The sequence below is a fragment of the Uranotaenia lowii genome, chromosome 2 (assembly GCF_029784155.1).
Source record: "Uranotaenia lowii strain MFRU-FL chromosome 2, ASM2978415v1, whole genome shotgun sequence".
Lineage (NCBI taxonomy): Eukaryota > Metazoa > Arthropoda > Insecta > Diptera > Culicidae > Uranotaenia > Uranotaenia lowii.
Window position 1 is genome coordinate 279,276,991 of NC_073692.1, and position 25,654 is coordinate 279,302,644.

At 39.7% G+C, this 25,654-nt stretch overlaps 1 protein-coding gene and 1 long non-coding RNA gene across 3 annotated transcripts in view; both read right to left on the minus strand.

Moving 5' to 3' along the window:
• Positions 1 to 7,894: 7,894 nt before the first annotated feature.
• LOC129749962 (uncharacterized) lies at positions 7,895 to 9,507 on the minus strand. The gene is made up of 3 exons (XR_008738230.1): positions 9,454 to 9,507; positions 9,061 to 9,390; positions 7,895 to 8,384 (listed from the first exon to the last, which is right to left on the minus strand). It is a non-coding gene; the product is annotated as an uncharacterized LOC129749962 (long non-coding RNA).
• An 8,541-nt stretch (positions 9,508 to 18,048) lies between these two features.
• Positions 18,049 to 25,654, minus strand: part of LOC129747101 (uncharacterized) — a 46,316-nt gene continuing 38,710 nt past the window's right edge. For both annotated transcript variants that reach the window (XM_055741123.1, XM_055741124.1), the window contains 5 exons: positions 19,736 to 20,198; positions 19,639 to 19,672; positions 19,102 to 19,342; positions 18,962 to 19,045; positions 18,049 to 18,799 (listed from right to left, as the gene is read on the minus strand). In XM_055741123.1, the coding sequence (XP_055597098.1) occupies positions 18,206 to 18,799; positions 18,962 to 19,045; positions 19,102 to 19,342; positions 19,639 to 19,672; positions 19,736 to 20,198 (1,416 nt within the window). In that variant the 3' untranslated portion in view covers positions 18,049 to 18,205. The remainder of the gene's footprint in view (positions 18,800 to 18,961; positions 19,046 to 19,101; positions 19,343 to 19,638; positions 19,673 to 19,735; positions 20,199 to 25,654) is intronic.

Here is a 25,654-nt window from a genome sequence, read left to right on the forward strand (position 1 = left end):
CTCAAGCCCCTTATTAAACCAAAACTTTATTGAGTAGCCTGCTATGAAATTTTAAATGCTACTTGGGTTTACCTTCTGCGTATGCCGTGCCGCGAGGTACGTCGCGAACGCTGTGTTAGGATACCTCCATCTCCGTCGCGCTCCCTCGGATGGAAGTTGCGGGGATAAGACTTTACCTTCTCCACAGTCTAACTCGTTGGGAGAAGAGTGAGTGAATCACTCGAGTTGGTGTAGGATGACTTCTTCGCCGAGTAGTTTCTTAAAGCCCCGGACGAGTGCTGTGACAGGCGCGTGTCCAGGATAAGCTGCTTGTGATCAGCACACGGACTGGCGAAGAAGAGAGGGCCTCAAGGCAAACCAAGCGTAGCTAAGATCAGAAGTCGTTAGAGGAGAGGTCATTGATCTCTAGCAGTGGTCTCGAACAGAGGTGAAGGACACGATAGTCGTGGTTACCAAGCAAGCCTCGAGTTGCGAGTAAAGGCCGGACCTCAAGTCGTCAGAGGAGGGATCCTCAAAGCATAGTTTATCTTAAAACTGGGTGCATTTAAACGGGTCTATCTCGGAGCTGCACTTTAAAGAAAAAATACCAATGGGTCCCTAATCGAAGAATCAACAGGACAACTCGTTGAACACGAGTTAACTAGCGCCTCTTTTAATCTCCAGTCACCATGCTCTGTATTTATAGCGGAGTTAGCAGCTATTCACTGGGCTGGACTTGGACAGCGTCGCTTCACGCTCTGTTGAACACTACTATATTGTAACGGATAGTCTGAGCTCTGTTGAAGCAATGCGCTCAATAAAACCGGGAAAGCACTCGCCGTACTTCCCTTAGAAGATACGGGATATATTGACTACTCTTACAAGACGTCGCTTTACCATCACCTTTGTTTGAGTTCCCTCTCATTGCTCGATACAGGGTAATGAGAAGGCAGACTCTCTGGACAAGGGTGGTGCGATGGAAGGCGACACGTATCAACGTGAAATCGTTTTCAACGAATTTTACTTCTTGGTCCGAAAAAATTCTCTTGTCAACTGGCAGCGCAAATGGGACGAGGATGAATTGGGTCGGTGTCTCCATTATCAATCATTACTCCTTAGACGCGGTACTCTATCGTTTTGACATTGCTGACAGCAATTTGTATAGCTGCGGTCAAGGTTACCATGACATCGAGCATATTGTTTGGTCGTGTGAGGTACACCTTATCCCCAGAACGAATTTTAGAGACTCCCTTCGGGCCCTATGAAAACCACTCAACGTTCCGGTGAGGGATGTGCTGGTTATGGTTGACTTGTACTATATGTTCGAAATGTACCTTTTCTTTAAATCTATCGATCTTCGCCTATGATTCTTTTTATTTTCATGTTTCCCTTTCTATCTCTTTTTTCCTCTTGAATAGAAGTGTTAAGCTAAGAAATAAATTGTAAAAAAACGAGTTTGGTACCTTAAAACCTCAAGGTATGAGCCGTTTCAAATAAAGAATTTACAAAAAAAAAAGAACAAATAACAAAACAATATAACGAATTGGTTTTGATAAAATCTCGAACTTTTCGACGAATACCACTCATCATAGCTTGGACACCCGGTTCGTACCTCGTCCTTTATTTTTGTCTCGATTACAGTCGTTTTACTATGGTCCTTATCCTACGCCACGCGTGAGGTGACGATAGTCAAGTCACTCCATTCCAATTGTCTTTTTAGCCTAGAGTCGTCACTTAAGCCTAGAATCGTCACTTCTGATGAACTTTCTGAGTTCTTACTTTACAATCTTAGTCAACGTAGGTGAGAATTGTCGCATTTGCTTGACGATTTTAGGTGAGGATTGTCGGTATAGTTGTAGGTACCGACAGGGCAAAAATTTGAACAAAAATCTTTGTCAAGCCCCCCTTGAAAAAAATGAAAAAAAGATACGATAACCTTAGCACTGAACGAAAAAGCTTTTTTGATAAGTTTTCAACCTCATTTGAAGCATTTAAAAACTATCTTTTTGAAGGGTGTTCAAAAATGGATTCTGGGTTTAAAGAGTGAACGGAAATTTGGTCAAGGGAAAATGCGTGTAAATTGGTGCAATCGTTTATTCAAAAAATCAACTTAAATTTCTTTTTCAAGTTTAATTAGAATAAAATTAAGGAAGCATATTCAGTTAGGCTTCCGCTTTTCCAAATCCGAATTGCCGTGCCGTGAATTGTCGTCCCAGAAAGCCAGTTTCCCTTGAACTGCTGCTCGTTCTTAGCAGTTTTTTTGGTCTTCTTTAGGAAAGGCAGCAGATGTTTATTCAAACACTCTTTCACGTAAATTTCTTGGTTGACAGTCCCGGAAGCTATGAAAATGCTGCTTTTCAAGCCACAGGTACAGATGGCTTGGCCAACCAGATATTTCTTCGCGAACTTTGACAGTTTCATGTGCTCGAAAATATCTGCTACCTTTCCCCTTCCTTTTGCCGTATAAAATTCCTGTCCCGGAAGCTGGTTGTAGTCGGCTTTGACGTAGGTTTCGTCGTCCATTATCACGCAGTCAAACTTCGTCAGCATCGTCGAGTACAGCCTCCGGGATCGCGCTTTGGCCGTCGTATTTTGTTTATCATCGCGATTTGGAGTCACTACCTTCTTGTAAGTCGATAGTCCGGCTCGTTTTTTGGCTCGATGCACGGTTGTAGACGATACACCCAGCTTATTTGCGGCATCTCGGAAAGAGAGGATAGGATTTCGCTTGAAACTACCGGCAACTCTCTTTGTCGTCTCAGCGGCTCCCGGTTTTCGATTTCCCCCCGATCCAGACTTCCTGGCTGTCGACAAACGTTCTTCAAACACTTTAATTACATTTTTAACGGTTGATTTGGCAACTTTCAGCGATTTTGCCAGCATTGCGTGTGAGTAGCTCGGATTTTCGCGATGCGCGAGCAAAATTTTGATACACTGCTCTTCTTCCTTGGACGGCATTTTGACAACTGAATTCCAAAATCAAAATAGGAGCAAGATTCTACACAAACACACACCTTCAAAATTAGGGGTGTTCAGGTTTTTTAAATGCAAAAATTGAAAGAAATACGTCAAGTTGATATTGACCAAGCTTTGACCGTATCACCCTTTAACATTATGCAATCGGAATATTGATATGAAAATTCGAATTTAATTTTAACCAAAATCTGAACTTGAAATACAAATTGGAATATGGAGCTATGGCCTTGATTTTTCTATAAAATTCCAATCGGAAAATTTTCTTTTTTAATGAAATTGATTATGATATAAACAAAAACAGTTACTTGATTGTGTTAAGCAAGTTCCTGTAAAAAATATCCCGATAAAACCGATTCTTCTGAATTATTTTACTTGTTCTTTATTTGTATCAAATTCGTCTCATGTTCCATAATTCCGATTATTTTAATACCGTTTTTTGATTTACAACTTAAATCTATCTCATAGACGATTCTATTACAATCAATAATAGTATTCAGCTTTGTGCGATCTTAGCTAGCTATTTACTGTACTGTCAAACTATTCGATAATCTGCAATACATAGATGTCAAGCGAACCATTGCTGCTAAAATTAAATTAGGATGTATTATTTATCATTCATACACAGCTTTCATAACAAACATAACCATAACACTTCCTGGGACAACAGTGAATCTTCTTCTGTCGGAGATGTTTTAGAAGCAGCATCTGATCTGATGAATCCACAGAACCAGATTTTTTGAAGCGTTTCCTGTGTTTTTGCAAACGCCGGCTGTATGTGCCACTTTTTTCATTTTTGCAATTTTTTTCTTAATTAAAACTACCTTCATTTTTGCAACAAAATTCGTCAAGGATTTAATTGTTGCAATTGTTGGCATAAGATGATTAGGATATTACTTAGCATAGGAATTGCATTACAGACCCCGTTCGTTTTTGGCAACATGTCCGAAAATTTTGTGTTGCCAAAATCGAATGTTGCCAAAATCGAACGGTTTTTTATCTGAAATTTGTTTCTCTTATTTTTACAAAATAACTATTTTTATTATCATTAACGTTATTTTACGTCTGTTTCCGACCAATTTTAAAATTTTTATAGATGTTTTTTCTCATGTTTTTGATGCATTTTGCAGTATTTTTGTTTTGTTTACAATCTTTGCTTTTTTGGGCATTTTTGCTGTTTTTGTCATTCTTCATCATTTTCAAGTTGGTTTTGTCATTTTTAGGCTTTTGTTTGTATTTGTTTTTAATTTTTTTTTAATTTTTCATTTTTTTGTAATTTTTGAGTACTTTATCAATTTAAAAAAATAATTTGTTTTTGTTGTTGTTGTTTATCACCATTTCTGAACGTAAATACGTATTTTTGGTGTTGGTCTAAATTATATTGGTCCTGTTATAGAGAAAACTAAACGGTAATGTCGCTTCTAAAAACCGTTCGATTTTGGCACATGTGCCAAAATCGGATGTTACCAAAATCGAATGTTGCCAAAATCGAATGTTACCAAAAACGAACGGGGTATGTATTAACAATTGTTTACCGATTAATTTTATCTCAATAAGCGACTTTGAATGACAACAACGAATAAATTGTTTGAATTCCATTATACGATGTTCTCACAATTACTTTACGACTTTTCATGGAAATAATATGTCATCATGGATCGCAAGCATGAAAGATTGCTTAGTTGTACAGTGGGATTAAATATTGACCTTTACTGATTCTACTGCGATTCCAAACAACTTTATTGATCTTTCTATACGATTAACAAAATCTTATCGTACATATATAATGAACTATACAAATCATACACGATAAAATATAACTTGGTTTAGCTACAACATGGTGTTTATACAATTCCAATCTAAACTGGATGCTTATACAATCTACATTGAACACCACTTTACGATTTCTGGTTATCTGGGTACTGACCGTTCTCCAACTTCTCGGACAACCCACATTCACCAGATAACGCTCCACTTGGTCTATCTAACCACCTCGCTCGTTGCGCCTCTGCTCGTCTCGTTCGTACCGAATTTTCAGCAAATACCTGTTTGCAGGACAGTCGTCCATCATTATCGCAACATGTCCTGCCAAGCGTAATTATTGTGAAGCAATCTTAAATTTCCTGTAACTGTATCTTTTTTTCAGTCATTATACACTTGTACAGTCTTTAAATATTGTTAGGCGTTAGTTGGATAGCTAAACCGAAATGTGTGAAAATGAAAAAAATATCAGCTATGAGATAGATGGCAGCTTGCTTATTCCTTTTGAACGTCACTATAGTTTTGAATCAAAAATTTACATCGAAAACATCGAATGAATCATGCAGTAAGGTTCATTGAGAATTTGTACTAAAACATATTTGGTAAAAAAGCATCTACCTGTGTCAATATTATTACTATGCCAAACAATACAATTGCAAATTGCAACCCTGTCTACAGACGGCGGCAACGCTATTCAAACCGTATGGAGCACATCTTTCGGATTTCCCCCAGATTTAAGCTTTCGTCTCCTATCTTCTCAAGGTAAAAAAAGCTTAAATCTGAGGAAAAAAAAGCTTAAAAACGAGATTCACGACCACTTATTTAAAAGATGTTGGTCACACGATACATAGACAAAACGTGTAACGTTGCCTCCCTCTGCCTGTCTATTGATGCATATTGTTATCGTCTTTCGGTTTTAAAATTACCCGTTTTAATGTGTTTTTCGTTCGTTTAAATATCGAAGTCTAACTCTTCTCTAAGAAAAATCTCTACAGAACTCGGATAAAATCGAAAGTTCGTGTTTAACAAAAAGAACAAAGTGATAATTCGTGTTGAAGTTACGAGTGCTATCAGTTCGTTTTGTTTACACTAAAGACGCTTAAGTAAACACCCGGCTCGTTTTTTTCCTACCGTTGCGACGTCTTACATAAAAAATTGGAACCTAGCATCGCATCCGTATAAAGCTTTGGTCAACAAGTTTTCATTGTATACCTGTAGGCGCAATGGAACCTAACTGCTCGAAAAGCAACGAAGGAATCACTGGAATCGAGCACATCGCTTGCAAAGGCGTCTGCAATAAGCGATTCCATATTGCGTGTACGGGCTTAACAAAAAGCATGTCTAGGCAAATGGACACGTTTTCCAAAAATTGCTTTTGGTTTTGCGATGACTGTGCTGCATTGGTTTCGAATGCTAGCTATCGTTCGATGACATTTGGCGCTCCACCAGAAAATAACGCTCTTACGCTGCTTACGAATGCGATCACGGAACTAAGATCTGACATTCAACAGATAGCCCGTAAACCGATTCGTGCCCCATTGTGGGAGAAATCGACGCCTACGCCTGAGCTGAGACGCCCTTTGAAGCGTACTCGGATCCCTAGTGCAGCATCCACCGAACCTTGCAAATTGGGTTCCAAACATGCTTCAGAAAACATCGTATCTATCCCACTCTGCGACGACGATAATCCTAAATTATTTTGGATTTATCTGTCGCGGATTAAACCTGACGTCTCCGAAGACGCCGTTCGGGCCATGGTTCAAACCAACCTTGGAATTGAAGAGGCCAACGTCGTGAAACTGGTTCCCAGAGGAAGTGATATACATAAGTTCCTACCGGTTTATATCATTTAAAGTTGGGATTTCGCTAGACGCCAAGCAACAAGCGTTAGATCCTGAATCGTGGCCAAAGGGAATGTACTTCCGTGAGTTTGCGGATTATAATTCCAGACAATTTCGTGGCCCTCAATAGTGACCAATTTCAACCACCTTATTATTGGACATCGGGACGCAACAACCATGCCAGTTCGGAAGTTCTCTTCTCTGACCACCAACGACCGTTTGTTCCTGCCGCAAGTCGTCCCGTTTATCGGCTGAGCCACCTCAGGGGGAGACTTCCAACTGCCATGCCATGGCAAGTATTCTGCTGTTTATTGTTTTTCCCCGAGTCACGCACCTCTGCCTTCCAGCCCCGCATCATGTGCCTCAACTCAGCCTCATTTTACCCGTTATGTTGCACATTTCACCACGGATGTCAACTCTTTGCCACTACCTGCTGCTAACGATGCTTTGAACACAGAAACCAATCTGTCGAATCTCTTCTGGATGTCGGGACGCACCAATCAAGGCAATTTGGAAGTTCTTTTTCCTGACCACCAACGACCGCCCGTTCCTGCTTCAAGTCGTCCCGTGTATCGGTCAGGTGGTCAAGGGGAAGGCTTCCAATTGCCATTCTATGGCAAGTATTCTCCTGTGTTTTGTTTTTCTCTTCTTCTTCTTCTTTCTACTGCTGGACCGCCTGCTGTTTGGGCCGCAGTCCAAGGGGGGAAGGGCCAGTGGCAAAGACTATATGCCCTGTTTTCATTGATTTTACGGATTAAAGGTCGATATTTGCTTTGCGTACAAAATCTGCGATTTGCTTGTAGAGCGTGATGTTTTTTGATTTGAAGAGGTCCTGGATATTTGCATATTTGCCATCAAAGTCGTACTGTGATCTCAAAGCTGTGAAACTGGGACATTCCATTATTACATGATTAGCGGTTTCTGGTTTAGAGCAGTTGTCACAGTTTGCATCGTCTACAATTTTCATTCTTGCTAACCAATATTTGGAAAAATCGTGAGTGGCCATCAAACGATTTAGGAGACGAATATCACGCCCGTTCATCTCTTGTCCTATGAACCAAGGTGTTTTTGAAAACACAGGTTGGAGGGAATGGAAAATTTTTCCTTTGTCCTCAGAATATGAGTTGTACCAACTTTTTGTTTTTTCGTCCAAGGTACGTTTAAAGAAAATCATGCTACACAGCAAAAATTATTTTCTGTAAAATTACAGTAAATGTCCTGTAACAAAAAGGAGCAGGACATTTACCGTTATTTTACAGGTCGAGGACAATTATTTTTCAGTGACCATATAAAATTACAGGCCTGTAAATTAAAGTGACCTGTATTTGCAAGCGGACTGTAATTACAAGTGACCTGTAATTCCAAGCTACATGTAAAACAATATGCACGTAATTTAATTCTAGAGCTTTTTCTTTCCCAATTAGAAATAAATTAATGAAAAATTCAATTCTTTGCAGTTTTTATTATAATTGGCTAACATTGAACTCAAAACAGAAAGATATCACTCAACTTATAAATATGAATCCAAGATTTTCTAAAACTGAACTCCCGAGGAGGAATTTAAAACCCGGTTTTCATTGCCGCTGATTCTTCGAAGTCCACGGCGGTTTCGTACGACAATCTACGATGTTTTTCTTGCTCACCTCCACACATACGTAAGCCTTTTCCGGACTACTTGGAAAGTTTTCTTTTATATACTGCTACTGTCGGCGATTTCGAAGCGATCATCGCTCTCCGGTCATCTGTCGGATTTCGCAAGACGTCGATGAGCATAATAAAATCCATATAGATTTCGATAAACGGCCGTTGAGCCCAAAACATAATTGGAGTCTGGAAAAGTTAGAATAAACAAATCAAATTACAACTTCAGGTAATGATCATTTAATCATTGGTTTCTACAATCTGAGCAAAAAAATTTTTAAATAATATCCTTGTCCTATAAAAAATACACCTTCTAAGGTAAAACTTACCAGCACAATCTTATTTGCTTTCCTCATTTGATCTGAACCTGAACGCTGAGCGTTTGAGTAATAACATCAGCTGTGGCCTAACAAAAACGTCATTTGTGCCACCAGTATTTGCCCCGGAAGCCCCGTGCAACTTCAGCTATAATCGGTCGGAAGTTCAAGATCTTCGCCTGGGCATCGATGTTTTCCGAATGCTTGTTTGGTTTACGATTAGCGCTTAATTGGAGGGCCGGTATCCTCCCTCATCAGTAGCACTTTGACTTTGAAGTAACCGATTCTTACGATGGTCATGCTTAATGTTTTCGGCGTACTGGACAGTTATTGCATTTGATTGTGATTCAATGGATACTGTGGACATGAATTTCTTATGTTTTAAGGCAATCTTAAAGCGAAATAGAAAAAAATAAATTTTCTCAAATATTTTCCAAAACAATACCGACTTGTTTAAGTATAGCACGATAAGTAGAAAAATATCTATTCAAAAACTAATTCGGGGTAGATGTTCATAGAATGTCAACTAAAGATACTGGATTGCTTACCATTTCACATCGCAGCGATCGCAGCAGTTCAATCAAGCGCCAAAATTTTGTTGTCTTTGGGTGTGTAATGTTTTCCAGTAGCATATCCCCGCCGGGAGTTTTCTTTTATCGAAGACCTTCAGGGAACGCTTAAAGTCGTCTGAATCGGGTGCAATTCCGTAGCAATGCATGGTTATTTTAGATGTAAATGGGATTCAGATGTTTGATGGACGTGAGAAACAAATCTCACTTTTCGAGAAACACATCAGGTGACATACACAGCGTCGAGTCACCTCTATTCGCTATCTGCGGGACTTAACTTGCATTTTTTTCTCCTTTCGCGTTCCGAACCTTTAAGAAAATTAAAATTTGTTCTATGATAGATTGATTCCGTATAAAATCAGTTCTACTTACCTTTCCTAAATTCTAAACCAACTCTGCGAATCAAATTCCCATTGTTGATGTAAACAAAACTGAAAAAAACGACAACAAAAAGAAAGAAAAAGAGAATGACAACTTGAAATAATTCGCTTTCCATTTTTCGTGCACTCGAAATATTTCACTGTTTTGAATAACTGAAGTTATTCTTCGCAAATTAATCACTGGATAAAAACTTTCAACAAATTTAATTTTAACTTCAAGTTTTTTACTAATTCATTTTTTTTTTTCGATACATGCGTGATTCAATTAAATTTTTCTGTCCTGTATTTTAAAAACAGCCTGTAAAATGTGCTCACTTAAAAATAAATGATTTTGACCTGTAAAAGTACGGGAAATGTCATGCTCATTTTTGTTACAGGACATTTGCTGTTACATCCAATGATTTTTCAAGTACTTTCACAGGAATCAACTTAAAATTAAATGTTTTTGAAATTACAAGTTGTTTTATTTTACAGACAACCATTTTCAATGACACGTAATAGTCATTATTTTTTTCTGTGTATCTTTCAACATAAGGTAGTTTTCGTATATGTTAGCCGAATGAAGGCCGTGCTTGGCCAGACCATCTGCTATTTCATTGCCACTAATAGAAACGTGACTGGGGATCCACTGTATAGCAACTTGATATAGGGAACAGATACGAAGGATTTCAATCAAAATTTTTTCGTCTTCTTTTGATTCCTGAGCCGTTTGCAGCATAATACATGACGCCTTGGAGTCGGTATAGATAACAGAACGGACCAACGATCTTTCTTCAATCACACGTGTGGCCTCTCTAATAGCGATTAATTCCACCGAAGTGATACTCGTTTCTTTACTCAGTGCCATGGACATCTTGCTGATTCAAAATACACGCCTATGGAGCACTTTAAGCCATCCTTGGAAGCATCCGTGAATATCCGGCCTCTTCCAATATTTCTGCCATTCATGACAAACAAGGCCAATTGTTTTGCCTTTGCCGGGTTCGTATTTTGTTTAGCCGTTAATAGCCCTTCCAATTCCGGGAAAATTTCCACAGGTTGCAATATTTCTGAGCGAATAACGGGTTGAATACGATCGAAGACTTCTTTATGGGTCCAGTACGTCTGTTCTAAATACGAGAACTTTTTCCAGCGATCCCTATCTTCTGGTAACTGAACACTTTTTAACTGATCAGCTACCACATTGTTTCGAGAAAAATGTCTGCATATTTCCTTGCAGGCCACGAACTCTTGACGCAGAGCTACGGGCTCTTGGTCACTGAGAGCGACGATTATGTTTCTTGGAGTGGATTTCGTTAGTCCAGTAACCTTTCTCAGGCACTGATTGTTGAGTACAGCCATTGTGTTACGGTTTGTGATACTGGAATTGTTATATACGGAGCTGTTCATTTCCATAGTGGATCTAAAGAGTGCCATGTGTATTTTGAGCATTGATTGGGGGTGGGCGCCATGCTTGATCCCACTGAGAACCTTTACCATGTTAAGACGATCTTGTACTTTAGACCTCAGCTCTTTGATGTGTATTCCAAAACTCAGAAAACGGTCGAAGACTACACCCAGGTACTTATGACTTCTCACAGTTTCCAATTTGGTGCCGTTAATAGAAATGTTAAGCTCTTTAACACCATGCTGAAATAGTAGCGCTTTCGTTTTATCCGGGTTGATGGAAAAGTTTAGTGACTCTGCCATATTATTGAACGTACTTAGATAAGTCTGTCCCAGATCGTTGAGAGCATCGATATTTTTTGCCCGAATCAGGATGCCAAAATCGTCAGCGTATTGTACCAATGCAACTTCCGTATTTATATTCCTGTGCAGATCGATGGTGTAGATGTTAAACAGAGTGGGAGACAAAACATCACCTTGCGGGAGTCCGTTGTTTATAGTTCTCATAATGGTTTTGCTATTTGTGTGAAGGATAATTTGCCGATTGCTCAAGAAGGATGTTGTCCACTGAAATATATCTTGGGGAATTCCAATCCTCTGCAGGATTTCTTCGAGTTTATCCAGCATGACTGCATTAAATGCGTTGGACAAATCAATACAGATTAGTGCTGTTAGAAAATTTAGTCTTTTACTTTGTTTGATCCAATTAAGTACATAGTTTACACAAGTATTGGTTGACATATTTTTACGGAAGCCAAAAGAGGTATCTGGTAGTATTCGCTTCTTGTCAAGAAACCTCTGAAGACGCTCTAGAACAGCTGAGTTTGCTAGCTTTGTGATGGCTGGTACGAGAGAAATCGGCCTTTTTCCTGCAATCGTACTTTGATCGCGCCCCGGCTTGGGTATCGCAATCACTTTGATAATTTTCAAGCTCTTGTCGATGGTACTCTTTCTCCACATGTCGTTCAGAAGGAAAATTACTTTTTCTGTAAGCCCTGCGTTAAGATGTTCCAACAATTCGTATGAAAGGTTATCTTCCCCTGGGGCCGATGACTTTTTCTTTTTACCCAAAATCCTGTACCAGTTTTCTTTATCCAATAAGTTTTCTGTAGTTATGAGCAGAGGGTTTTCATAGTGTTTAGGGTCATGTGGACCAAAATGAACGTCTAGGAATTGTTCAGCCAAAGACTCATCATCATTCATTATGTTGTTTTCTTTCTTAAAAACTTTTTTGTTATCTTATTTTAATCGCCGCTGGGATATATTCTTATTTAATTTTTGGCATTTCGGCGAGTTGTGAAAATTCAAGGTAGAATATTTAGAAAGAACATGAAAGTATTATAGGTGGAAAGATCAAAGCTAGAGCGCTTTGGGTAGAAGAAATTGAATAGTTGGTGAAAATGTGAGCAGGGCTTTTGTTGTGTGAACAGCTTTTAAACTACTTGCGTGATTCTTTGCCGCGCGCCGTTTCAATGTTGATAGGAAGCGATGAAGAAACCCATCGCATTCCTACCCACATTGAAACACGGACGGGTCGAACACATGTGAGATTGTGTCCGGTCGGACACAATCTCACATGTGTTCGACCCGTCCGTGTTTCAATGTGGGTAGGAATGCGATGGGTTTCTTCATCGCTTCCTATCAACATTGAAACGGCGCGCGGCAAAGAATCACGCAAGTAGTTTAAAAGCTGTTCACACAACAAAAGCCCTGCTCACATTTTCACCAACTATTCAATTTCTTCTACCCAAAGCGCTCTAGCTTTGATCTTTCCACCTATAATACTTTCATGTTCTTTCTAAATATTCTACCTTGAATTTTCACAACTCGCCGAAATGCCAAAAATTAAATAAGAGTAAAAACTTTTTTACCAGTTAGACGTCCAACTTTCATCCAGAGCTCTTTAGAACTGACGAAAGGACCAATTTCATTAGGGAAATCTTCCAACTTCTTGCGAATTTCTTCCCTTTTTCTTCTCTGAAAAGCTGCAGCTTTCCTCTTAAATTCAATCAAATTCTCAATCGTTGAAAATCTGTTGTACTTTTTTCTAGCTTCCGTTTTTTCCTTCCAAGCCTCATCAACACTGTCAGACCACCAAAATTTTGGCGTTCTTTTAGATGTCATCCGATTCTGTTTTCGTATTGATCTGACGTTTTTTGTTAAATCGCTGACGTTATTAATTTGCGAGGGATCGAGTTCGGATAATTGCTTAGCAATTTTCGTCTTGTTGTAAAAAAATTGCTTCTGAACTGGTACTTTTGTTACCCAGAGTATTTCTAAACACATGTGATCACTGGCTATACCATGATCTAGTACTCTCCAATTTACCATACTTTTCATATTTGCAGAACACAGAGTGACGTCTATGGCACTTGAACGCCTGTTAAGCTGAGCCGGTATGAAGGTTTTACTACCATCATTCAGCAAAAGAAGTCTGCTACTATTGATTGCGTCTAATAATTTCTCTCCTTTAGAGTCACATATGTCATCTCCCCATTCTGTATGGTGGGCATTAAAATCGCCCCCGATAATAACTTTATTGAACTGATCAAGGCTGGATAAGATTGATTGGATATCCATCTCAAATTCGCTTGTAGAAACTGAGGGACTGATATACACGGAGCATAAAATCAAATCTATTTTGGCAATTCTTACTCTGACAACTTGAGTTGACGATGATAAGTTTTGTAATTGGGTAAGTTTGCTGTAGTTGTAAGAGTTTTTCAGCAAAATTCCAGATCCGCCGTAGTTATCTCCTCTAGAGTGAGGTATAAAATGGTATCCCGATACGTTATATTTGTTAGTCTGTTCAAAGAGCTCATTCGTCCATGTTTCCGAAAGAATTGCTGCAGTGAAATCTCCCCCTGAGAGGACCCTATGGATTTCGATCTTATTTTTGTGGAAACTTTGTACATTAGCTTGCAGTATTTTAAAACCATTAAATTCATCAGCCATGATTTGAACTAATTTATAAAAAAGGAAACTCTTTCTCTTTTTGTTTGTTTTTATTTTATTTTTGACTGAGTACCACCGAATTAGCAAGGTTAAAATGTTTCTTGGTACAGTTGTTAAACAAATCCTTGATTTGTTCTTGCGGCCCCAAAAGACCGATGAACTCGGTATAAAATGACATCATTTTTTCCTGGAATGTTCGTTCAAATGATATTTGCGATTCTCTTACCTCGTTTGACCAGCGTTCTTTGTCGTCCACTTTCCATTTATTTTGAAGTCCCGAGCCAAGACTGGTACTACCATCATTGCGGATGATATTATCCCGCTCTTGGGTGACGATTTCTGCCATGGTTTGCTTAGCAGGATTTTCAAAACGGGCTCTCTTACCTTTCTGTATAGATGGGCTTGGATCCTTGTAAAGCTTTACGGCTGGTTGAATCGATTTCCGTTCCTGGTTTGTGGTTATCCATTGCTCCCGCAAGGGGTCTCTCCAACGATAGTTCCCTTGCGTCATGCTTGCGAAACTCTCGGCAGGTGTAGGAAATTCTGCGGCATCCTGCAGTGGAGCATACAAATTCTGAGTGACCGTTGAAACTTGTTCTCTGGCTTCTGCATATGTTCAATTTCGCTTGGACATTAACATTTTGATGTTCTGTTGTCTCTTTTTTTCTGGGCAGGCTATGTCAGTAGAACTGTGTCCCAAACTACGACAGTTTGCACACTTGATCGGATTATGGCAATTTTCGAAGTCTTCTTTATTATCATGCTGTTCCGCGCATTTGTCGCATCGTTTGGCTCCCCTACAGTTCTGGGTGTTGTGGCCAAATCTCAGACATTTTTGACATAATAATACGCTTGGAGTAAATGGCCTAACCTTGGCAGGGCACCCAAAGATTCTGACAGCGTCTGGCAACTGCTGGGCTCGAAAAGTTATGCAAATTTTATTAATAGGAATTTTTTCCTTACCTCGGTGCATTCGATCGATATCTAGGATCGGAACATCACTTTCCGTGTCCTTCTTTATCTCGCCAACATCCAAGTTAATTGGTATCCCAGTCACAATTCCCGTAATACATACCAAATGCTTTGGTATGTAGGCTTTGTACTCGCCACCCAATTTGTTGATTTCTTCGACAAGACTATTTGCTTTGTTGTAGCTGCTCAGAAACACTATAATTTTCTGCCGACTAACATATTTCATGTCAATGACGAAATTTTTGAAGGGGCTCATTTTCCTCAAGGCACTTCCCAAAGCAAATTTATTAATTTGAGATGTTTTTTCGTTTGACCCACTGCGTATCTCGAAAAATACTCGATACGGTCCGGAATCCGTAACCGTGTAGTTGAAATTCGAAAATTCTCGTTTTTTGCTAACCAGCTCCGTCGCACTTGCTCCTTCCTCCATTGTCGTTTCCTGGATAATTTTCCTAATCGCACCAGTCGGTCTCGTATTCAAATCCGGCGGATCCGGAAGCTGCGTATCGCCAGCCATAGCTTAACCTCACTTTCGCATACGAACTAAAGCGTCCTTTCGCTCCCGCACCAATTTTCACAATTGATCACAATTTGCTCCTCTAATACTTCCCGAAACTCGTTCACGATTACCACACGCCGATAGTTCTCGATAATTTATACAGTAGAACACTTTTTCCGACTAATCGATTTAAAAATTCAAATTTTCTTTACGCGTGGAAAAAAAGACCTCCGATGCGCATACACGTTAAATTCGAATGTGTTTGTTTTTCTCCGAGTCAAGCACCTCTGCATTCTAGCACCCAATCGTATACGTCAAATCAGTTTTATGCTGCACATATTATATCTAAAATCTACCCGGATGCCAGCTTGATGCCACAGCCTGCTATTACAGATGGCCTCGATATCGACCAGCTTTTTACCTCGACTATAAGAAAGCCAACTTCGATGACATTTCTCGCATCTTGGCCACCATCGACTGGACTTCGGAGCTCTGCTGCAGAAACCTTCTCGCATATCCTGAACTATGTAATTGATCGTCATGTGTCTAAACGTACTATCAGAGAAAATCTACGAACTCCCTCGGTTACGACTGAATTGCGACGACTGAAAACGGAAAAAAGATGTGCGCTTCGAAATTATAACGAACAAAAATCTCCTCACACCAAGTATATATATCGGAAGCTTAATTCGGCTTATAAAAAAGCCAGCAAACGTTGTTACCAGAACTACCTTCGCCGAGTACAACGTAACCTCAAATCCTGCCCAAAATCATTTTGGAAACACGTGAATAGTCAGCGGAAAGAACCTGGTATTCCTACTCACATGTTTCTGGATGACATTACGGCGAACTCTGATCGTGAAATTTGCGATCTTTTTGCCCAAAAATTTCCAAATATCTTCACAACAGCTTCCACATCCCCAGAGCATTTGGCTAGTGCTATCAGGAACATTTCGCCACTGGGTTTTTCATTGAACGATATTGAAATCGGGGATGCAATCACCTCAAAGGCAGCGTCGAAGCTCAAGAATTCCTTTTCTACGGGTCCGGACGGGATACCAGCTTCGTTTATAAAAAGTTTCATGCCTGTTTTGTTGACTCCTATTCGTCTTATTTTTCAAGCTTCGCTTGACAGAGCTACCTTTCCGCTACTGTGGAAAGAAGTTTATATGTTCCCGGTCCACAAAAAAGGTGATAGACGAGATGTCAACATCTACCGTGGAATCTCAGCCTTATGTTCGATAGCCAAATTATTCGAATTGGTGGTCCTAGATCTCATCTCCTCGTTTTGTAAGAATTACATTTCTAATGACCATGGATTCATGCCTAAACGCTCTACGACAAGCAACTTGTTGACGTTCACTTCTTTTGTGCATGAAAGCTTTGCTGCAAAATCTCAAACTGATGCCATATACACCGATCTGTCAGCTGCATTCGACAAAGTGAACCACGAAATTGCCATAGGGAAACTTGGACGCTTGGGGTTCGGTGGTATTTTGTTTGGCTGGATTCGCAGTTATTTGACTGGGCGCAAACTGACTGTTCGGACTGGTGATACCTTTTCCAAGTAGTTTTCTGCCTCCTCCGGTGTGCCACAAGGAAGCCATTTAGGACCGATTATTTTCCTAATGTATTTTAACGACGTGCTTTCACTCCTTGACAGCCCAAAACTTTGCTATGCTGATGACCTCAAACTGTTTTACACCGTAAACGACTACGACGATATTAATTTTCTGCAAAATCAGTTCAACCTCTTTGCTAATTGGTGCGACATCAATTGCTTGCCATTGAATCGTAACAAATGCGCAGTTATCAGTTTTTCTCGTAAGCGGCAGCCTTTGATTGCGGAATACTACCTTGGAGAACAGCCCATCGCACGCGTGGACCATATTAACGATCTGGGTGTCATCCTCGATAAGCGACTGGAATTCAAGACACATACAAACTACGTAGTCAACAAAGCATCCAGAAGTCTTGGTTTCATTTTTAGAGTAGCGAAGGACTTCAAGGACGTGTATTGCCTGAAAAGCCTATATTGCAGCATTGTTCGTTCCATTCTTGAATACGCATCTGTCGTCTGGTTCCCCTACTACCAGAACGGCGCTGAACGTCTCGAGGCTATCCAGCGGCGCTTTTTACGATTCGCCCTTAGGCATCTGAACTGGCAAGACCCTTTCCGCTTACCAAGCTACGAAAATCGATGCCGCCTTATAGACATTGACACTCTTCAAGCCCGTAGACATGCAACCCGTGCATCTTTCGTTGCTGATATCTTAACATCGCGAATCGACTGTCCCACTTTACTGGAAGCTATTCCACTAAGTGTGCGACCCCGTGGTCTCAAAAATCAGGATCTTCAATTGTATGTTCCCATTCGAATGAACAATTATGGAGCAAACAGCGCCCTCATTGGTGCAATGAAGTCGTTCAACCGCTTTTCCGAGCATTTTGACTTCGACGTTTCGAGGGATGTTTTCCGAAGAAAAGTTCTAAGTGCGCTGAGGAGCCCGTAGCTAGACCTAAGTGTTTTGTTTTAATTTAATTTTAATTTTAATTCATCATTTGGATCTATACGTGATCTGTTGATCAGAATAAATAAATAAACAATGGTGAAAAATTTACCAGAAATACCGGTTTTTATCGTCCAAAAGTCGGTATTTCCAGTATTGAGAAAATGGACTGTTTTACCGGTTTAACCAATTAGACCACCCTCATCCGAACAGAGTGAGAGAAATAGAAGGAGTTCAGATCAGTAGAACAAACTTGAATCGAGTTGGTAGGTTTTATTAACCGATCGGGTATATAAAAAATAAATTTGACAACACATGCTGTATAATATTTTTAATTAGAATTGTATGGTTTAACTTTGGATCAGAAGACTAATAAATTACAAGTGCACCTGATTTGTTCATCAACCTGGCAGTTTATACTATTACGTCTTGAATGTTTTACTGTAGTTCATACAGTAATGACCGTAGAATTTATCCTTGTGGATCTTGCTACCAAAATCCACCGCATGTTTCATGCCATCGATTTCAAAGTTCAGTCTTACGTCCAGTTTTTTACTTATCTTAACTGCCATCGCGTCTCTTTTGAATCGATCCACAAACACGACTCGAGTGTATTTTTCCACTTGCCGATCGAGATCCTTGATCAGTTGAATCTTTACGCAAACACACCCTTGTTCGCAGAGCAAAATTCGATGGGAGCCGAGTGTTTCATTGCCGTATCGGACGCGATCAGTAAAAGTCACCAATCCGATTACTCCAGCCGATATTTTCTCATCCAGGTTAAACAGTCGGAAATTTTGAAGCAACGATTTGCGGAATGTGTTGACCTGCACTTCGACAAAAGCCAGCTTCCGAAACAGTTCCTTGTCCACACTTTCTAGATTTTCATTCATTTGCTCAGACATGTTGACAATTTGAGTTTGAATAAAGGCGAGGTATTTGTTCCAAATGTCGATCGGCAAGAATGCAAACTCATCCGTTGTTTGTACTACCATGGTATCACTTAGGGAAATTCGCTGGAAGAGAAGAGAATTTAATTTTAATGGTGTTACGGTTTTTGCTAGCCTCGAAATAGCTGCCAATAACACTAGGGTGTTTTATTCTCAGCGTTTTCGCGTTATTTTAGTTTCACCGAAGTAAAAACTTAAAGAAGAATAATTCTTAAACCAAAAACTTACCGAAGCTTTATGAATATTTTTCATTATTCCTGATGCTTTTTTGAAATGTTTTACGAACGAATAGTACGGTTTGAACAAATCCTCCTAAAATGTAAAGTGTTTTCAAACATTTCAACCTTATAACAATTTGTTAATTATACCTTGAAGTAGAGAAGAAACAATTCACAAATTTCGTCGATTCCCACATCTGGATGGGAAAGATCCTCGTAAACTCTTCTGGTATGAATGTCCAGCAGTTGGTCGAAAATTTCAATAAAGTGCTGGATTTTGGCAGATAGTTCTGCAGGCAGCTCATCGAAGTAGTATTTTCGATTGGCAGTAAGTATCTGGCAAAAATGTTTTTGCGCCGACACCAGACTTTGAATCGGCTTCTCAGAATCCCTGGAACATTTTATCAATCCTCAATGCCGATTTAACACAATTTGTGAACATTAAAGTAGCGCCTTTAACCTTTATCTCGCGAAAACCCAGATTCGCTGCCAAACATTTATTTGAGAGGAAATGAGGGAATGAAATAAATGAGACGACAAAAATTTAAAGTAAGCACATGATGCGGTTGATTTATTTTGGTTTTGCTTATAGCTGTGGCTTATGTATATGATTTGGGAATTAAAACACAGACATACATGTTTTATCACGTAAATCACAAAGCGTGTTGCACTTATAATACAACATACCACGTGGTTTGAGATGTCGATTCGTAACTATCACCTGAAAGTTAAATTCGTGTAAAAGAAAAATCAACCCGTAATCCATACGACTCAATCTACTTACGGCTGCTGTTATTGCTTATCATCGAAAAGGAGCTTTTGGTACTGGCAACACTGCCTCGATTGATGGTCACCACACTGGGAATTCGATTCTGAGAACCGACCCAATCTTTTTTCCGGCTAAGGTCGTTGATTCGCTCTCGCTCTTGGAGAGCGAACCCTTTCATAACGTTTTCGACTTGGATGGCCATTCTCTGAACCAGTGCAACGTCCGAACTTGAAAATTCCACCTCTTGGATACCTCGTTTGCGAGAAAAGACGCACAGTTTTGACTTTCCATCGTTGAACACTCCAACCTCGGAGTCCACATAGTGGCCCCGGTATTCGAGGAAATCTTTCAACTTTTCGGTATAGATGATGCATTTCTCGAAGAAAAATACTTTGCCCGGATATCGGCGCCGTCGGTCCCAATCGTAGACGTCCAGCTCGAACATTTTGCGGAATTTTCCTTGGTGTAGAAGATTAATCTGGCGATGTCAAAATAGAAAAATAATTTTGAAGATAAGCTTGTGAAAAAAAAAAGTTAGTTTACATTTATTAAAATTCCGAACCAATCCCAATCTTTGTTAATATCATGTTTTGCAAAAGTATGACTACAGTGTAAATACTTGTTACTCAAACTGATAGAATTAGAACTATTGCACTTAAAAATAATCCAGCTAACATGAAATCGTAATAGAAATGATTATCCAATTCGAATATTAAGACATTTTCAATAACCATCGTAACAAGTTGGTATTGAGGGATTTTCTATCATTCATTTACGACAAGTCTTGCCCAAAAAAAGTGGAATCGGATAGCAGTTTAGTCAATTCGTAAATAAGTCTCCAAATAGTTGAGAATATGCTAATTCGACATTTACGATTTGATTGAACTGATTTAGGATAAATGTGCGATCCTTCCTTCTTTCTTCCTTTGACCGGTAACAGATAATCATACATATAGAGCTATAGCGCGAATCATATCAACTGATGAAATGATCTCGGTCGGGGATTTTTTTTCCGTTCTACTCAAATTACTTAAAAACGTATATTTTACGGCTTGTGATATAGCTCAGTTGGCAAGTCTGTTGTCTCCTGAGCCGTTCGAGCCCAAGAGCAAAACATCGAACACAGTTGTACCGGATAAGTTTTTCAATAACGATCCGCCAACTGCAACGTTGATAAAGTCGCGAATGCCATAAAGATGGTTAAACGACTATAATTGATACGAATAAAAAAATATATTTTGCTTTTTGAGGGGAAATCGAATCCTTCAAATCTTGTCATATCGCCTCCACTTTTGTAGCTATATGTTATTTTGGTAAGTTTAAAACAATCTCTTCATCTGGTGTATTTGTTTGAATAATTCTGTTGTTCCTGCGATATACCCTCTTAAATGTTTGCTGGGAACTCATTTAACAAGTTCGTCGCCATGGCACCCATATTCGGGTGACGGGTGTATTTCCTGGGGGGCCCCGTCACATCAAAAAGCGGGCGACGCTCTCTTACTCAAGCTAGCCGTTCAGTTTAGCCACACGTTGCAAATCTGGGAACTCTCCTTCTTTTCTTTCTCGCTCCCAGAATTTTTTTGGGCCCGGCTAGTAAAACTGCCTAAATGAGCGTGGCGACGAATGTGTTAAAGGGGAGATAGTTGAACTTCACGGATTTGACGTTTTTTAGGAATGTCTTAAAATTCAGTAGTGCTAGTTCAAGTGCTAGGTACCCTATATATGATAACCAAGCACCAACCAAGACTTATAGAGAATTCGTTTTCAAGTGGTGGTGCACCGGGGCACTACCGGTAGTGCACTTTTTGCTGTTTTCATGCTCGTTTTCACGAAGAGTAGTCCACTGGTAGTGCACCATAAAGTGGACGGTGGAACACTCTGAAAATATTCGGTGTTGCTTGCGCTCTCACCAATACTATCATGAATTTTGAAAGCACGTGCTTCCCGATGTAAACAAATATCAGCTGGTTGGTTTATTTCTATACCGCAAAATTGAGTTCGAGCTGTTTTTTTCTCTTTATTATCCCGAAGAACAGAAAATTGTTCCGGATTCAATACCAGTGCCGTTTTCAACAGAGGCGAAGAATTTCACCTGGATGGCACGTTCCAAAGCAAACAACGCTCCCAAGAAGAAATGTGCCCAGAAGGCTTGCTGCAATCGGTTCCAGGCGATGCTGAAAAAGAGCAGCAAATCCTAGTGCAAAAAGGCCAACCCAAAGATTTGGTGGAATCGCCCAAACCGAAAAGTTTTGTTGTTCGGGAGGGTCCTATATGTTGGTCTCCACAGCAAGAAGCGTTCAGCTGCATCGAAGCTACTCTGCTACAAGCCAGCTTCGAGCTGTGTCTTAGGGCGACGATGCTCGGTTGCGCCAAGTCCCGGATCCACCCGTTGCCCTTTAAAAACGGTAGTTCGAGACTACACCCGCATTGGGAGCTTGAATTTCGTTCGTTTCGGTCTGTTAGCAAAACTTTCTCCCCCGACTTCCGCGATCCGAGTTCGCCATTTTCACTTCCTAGATTTTTTTTTGTAATCTGAAAACGGAAATAGGTACTCGAACGAAGATGAGATTTGCGAGGAATAAACGTTCAAAATACCGGAACCTTCAAGCTGGGGGAACTGCAGTCTAGCAGCAGCCGCAAACATAGACTGCCCAGAATCAGCCAGTATTGCAGTTATCATCACAGCCAGAGGCGAATCTACCAAGCAAAATAAATCTGAAATCTTCACAATTCAACATAATACAGACCCCGTTCGTTTTTGGCAACATTCGATTTTGGCAACATTCGATTTTGGCAACATCCGATTTTGGCACATGTGCCAAAATCGAACGGTTTTTAGAAACAACATTACAATTTAGTTTTCGTTGTAACAGAACCAATTTAAATCAGACAAAAACCACTATTACGTTTTTGTGTTCAGAAATGGTGATAAAATGCAACAATAAAAACAAAAGTTTTTAAAAAAAATTATTAAGTACTAAAAAATGACAAAAAGATGAAAAATTCGAAAAGTTAAAAAACCAATTCAAACAAAAGATTGAAAATGACTAAAAACAACTAAAAAATGATGAAGAACGAAAAAAACAGCAAATATGACAAATGAAAACAAACATTATAAACAAAACAAGATAAGTGAAAAATGCATCAAAAACATGATGAAAAAAAAATCAAAAATTACTAGAAATGGTCGGAAATTGACTAAAAATAACGTTTTCGATAATAATGTTAGTTATTTTGTAAAAATAACTGATAAAAAACTGGAGAAAAAAACCGTTCGATTTTGGCAACATTCGATTTTGGCAACACAAAATGTACGAGCGTGTTGCCAAAATCGAACGGGGTCTGTATATAAATTCATGCTAAAATTTTCATATTATTTAAAAGACAATGATCAACTAAAGTAAATTTCATTTCAATTTTCGAAGTCAAACGAAAACAAATACCAGCTGTAATGGATTTTTGACAGCTTGATGTTTTCTGTTGACACTGCCGATTTCACGCACACCAACAAAGGTGAGTGCAAAACTCGATTCATGCTCGTTTTCAGCGTGGATGGTGCAACACTTTCGGGTGGTGAAAACGAATACGGTATTAGAAAGGCGTTAGGAGGAATGCAGATAGTCACATCGATGTGGCACAGCTCCTGCTAGGTCAACAGTCGAAAAGCCGTGAAATGTACTGCTGTTTTCTGAGCGTTATAGAAACGGAAGTGACAATAGAATAGCAGATATTTAGTTCAGGTTTATCTTCTGCAGCTGTTAAGCTCTACCCCGGTGGTCTATAGGGGAGTCCCTCAGGTGAGATTTAAAGAACAGCAAACAAAACTGTTAAAAGTAAACTGTGTCAAAGTGTAGATGAAAACTTAGAGGATTGACGTAAAAGTTTCTGAAAAATTTATTTATTTATTTGATCTTGGCAGATGGTTCACAGTATTTAAACAATTAAAAAATTATCCTATTCTAGATTTAAACATATTCTTGGAAATATTAAAATCGAAAACACGAACTACTTCATTAAAACGAGCACAACATGTATCTAGAGGATTGTTTTGGCCATACTGGGTTCGCCGAACAGCAAGCCTGAAGAAATTCTGGGATCGAGTTGTTCTCACAGGAGCATTGAACGGTAACAACGATAGAACAGCTCTGGGCAATCAACGTTATTATGCAGGATGTCGAAAATAAAAAAGCCGTTGCAGGAAGATGCGCCTTGATGCCAACGTCGGCAAATTTAGTAGCAAGCAGCGTTGTTCATAAGGCGGGAGGTCAAATGAGTCGAGTTCCATGGTAGTTGTCGTAGAGCATATCTGATAAAGCATCGTTGTATCCTCTCTATCCTATTCGAATGTACCGCTTGATATGGAGCCCAAATTTCCCGTACTCAATAACGCTGCAAAACCGGAAAACCTTTCGCTGTCGTTGAGGAGATATGCTATGAAAAATTGAGCTTGCTAACCTAATCCGAAACTACAGACCCAGAAGAAACACTTCAATTACTACTAAGTACGCATTTTCCAGGATCCATCGAAGGGTTAGAGATTATGGACACTCTGGCTGGAAGACCCAGTCGAAGTGTTAGACGCGAGGAAGCTCTCCGCAAATCGCGCACAATCTTTACACAGTCAATGGTTAACTATTTATTTATTTATTTATTTATTTATTTGGAGTCTTTGACTACTGTCATACAGACTTAATATTAAAACTAACTTATGAATAAGATTACAAAACTATTAAAAATTAGTTAAAAACTAGTTTACATCACGGATTGCACTTTTAAACGTAGATTTAGATATATGAAAGTCAAATAAGTGCGAGACAACATTAAAAGCTTGACAACATCGGTATAAGGGGTGATTTTGTCCAAATACTGTTCTGCTTCTTGGCAACCAAAAAATCAACTGACTGCGTAGTTGTCGAGCTGGGGCGTAGAGGTTTAAACTCTGGAGCAGTTGAGGACAGTCAACAGCGTTGGTCAAAATATCGTAGATGAACATTCGTTGAAGATAGTTTCTTCTTTGACTCAAAGGCGTCATTGATAGTAGGCCACACCTCTCAGAGTAAGGAGGTAGCCGTACGGGATCTTGCCAGGGCAGACGGCGTAATGCGTACCGCAGAAATTTTTTCTGGATTCTTTCAATCCTGTCGCTGTGAACGGAGTGGTAGGGTGCCCAAACAGGAACAGCATATTCTAAGACGCTGCGTACTAACGAGCAGAATAAAGTTTTCAATGCATACGGGTCTTCAAAACTTGACGTATTCCGACGAAGAAAACCGAGCAAAGCGAAACCTTTGGCTGTAGTCGTCGCGACATGCTGGGCAAAAGTGAGCTTTTGATCAAAAGTAACCCCAAGATCTTTTATGGAGGTTACCCTTTCGAGTGAGCTTCCGCTCAAAGTGTAGTCGTAAACGATTGAGGCTCTACTCCTGAAGAAGCTTATGCACTTACACTTACCGCCATTAACTTCCATTCCATGTATATTGCACCACGCCAGTAATCTGTCGATGTCATCTTGAAGCGCAGCGCAATCCACTATTGAATCTATGATTCGATAGATTTTCAAATCATCAGCAAACAGTAGTTTCGGTGATTGAAGGCATGTTGCTAAATCGTTTATAAACAGCACGAAGATAAGCGGTCCTAAGTGGCTGCCCTGCGGTACACCTGATGGCATGTTGAACACAATAGAGTGAGTACCACGAATGTTGATAAAACCTCGACGATTATGCAGGTACGACGACAACCATTTGGTAACCCATACAGGAAAGCCGTAGCGAGTAAGTTTTTCTATGACGATTCTGTGTGGAACTTTATCGAAGGCCTTCGCGAAGTCAATGTATATAGAGTCCACTTGCAGTTTCTTATATGTGGCTGTATGCAATTCGCTGGCATAGCACATTAAATTTGTCAACGTTGACCTTTTCTTGACAAAGCCGT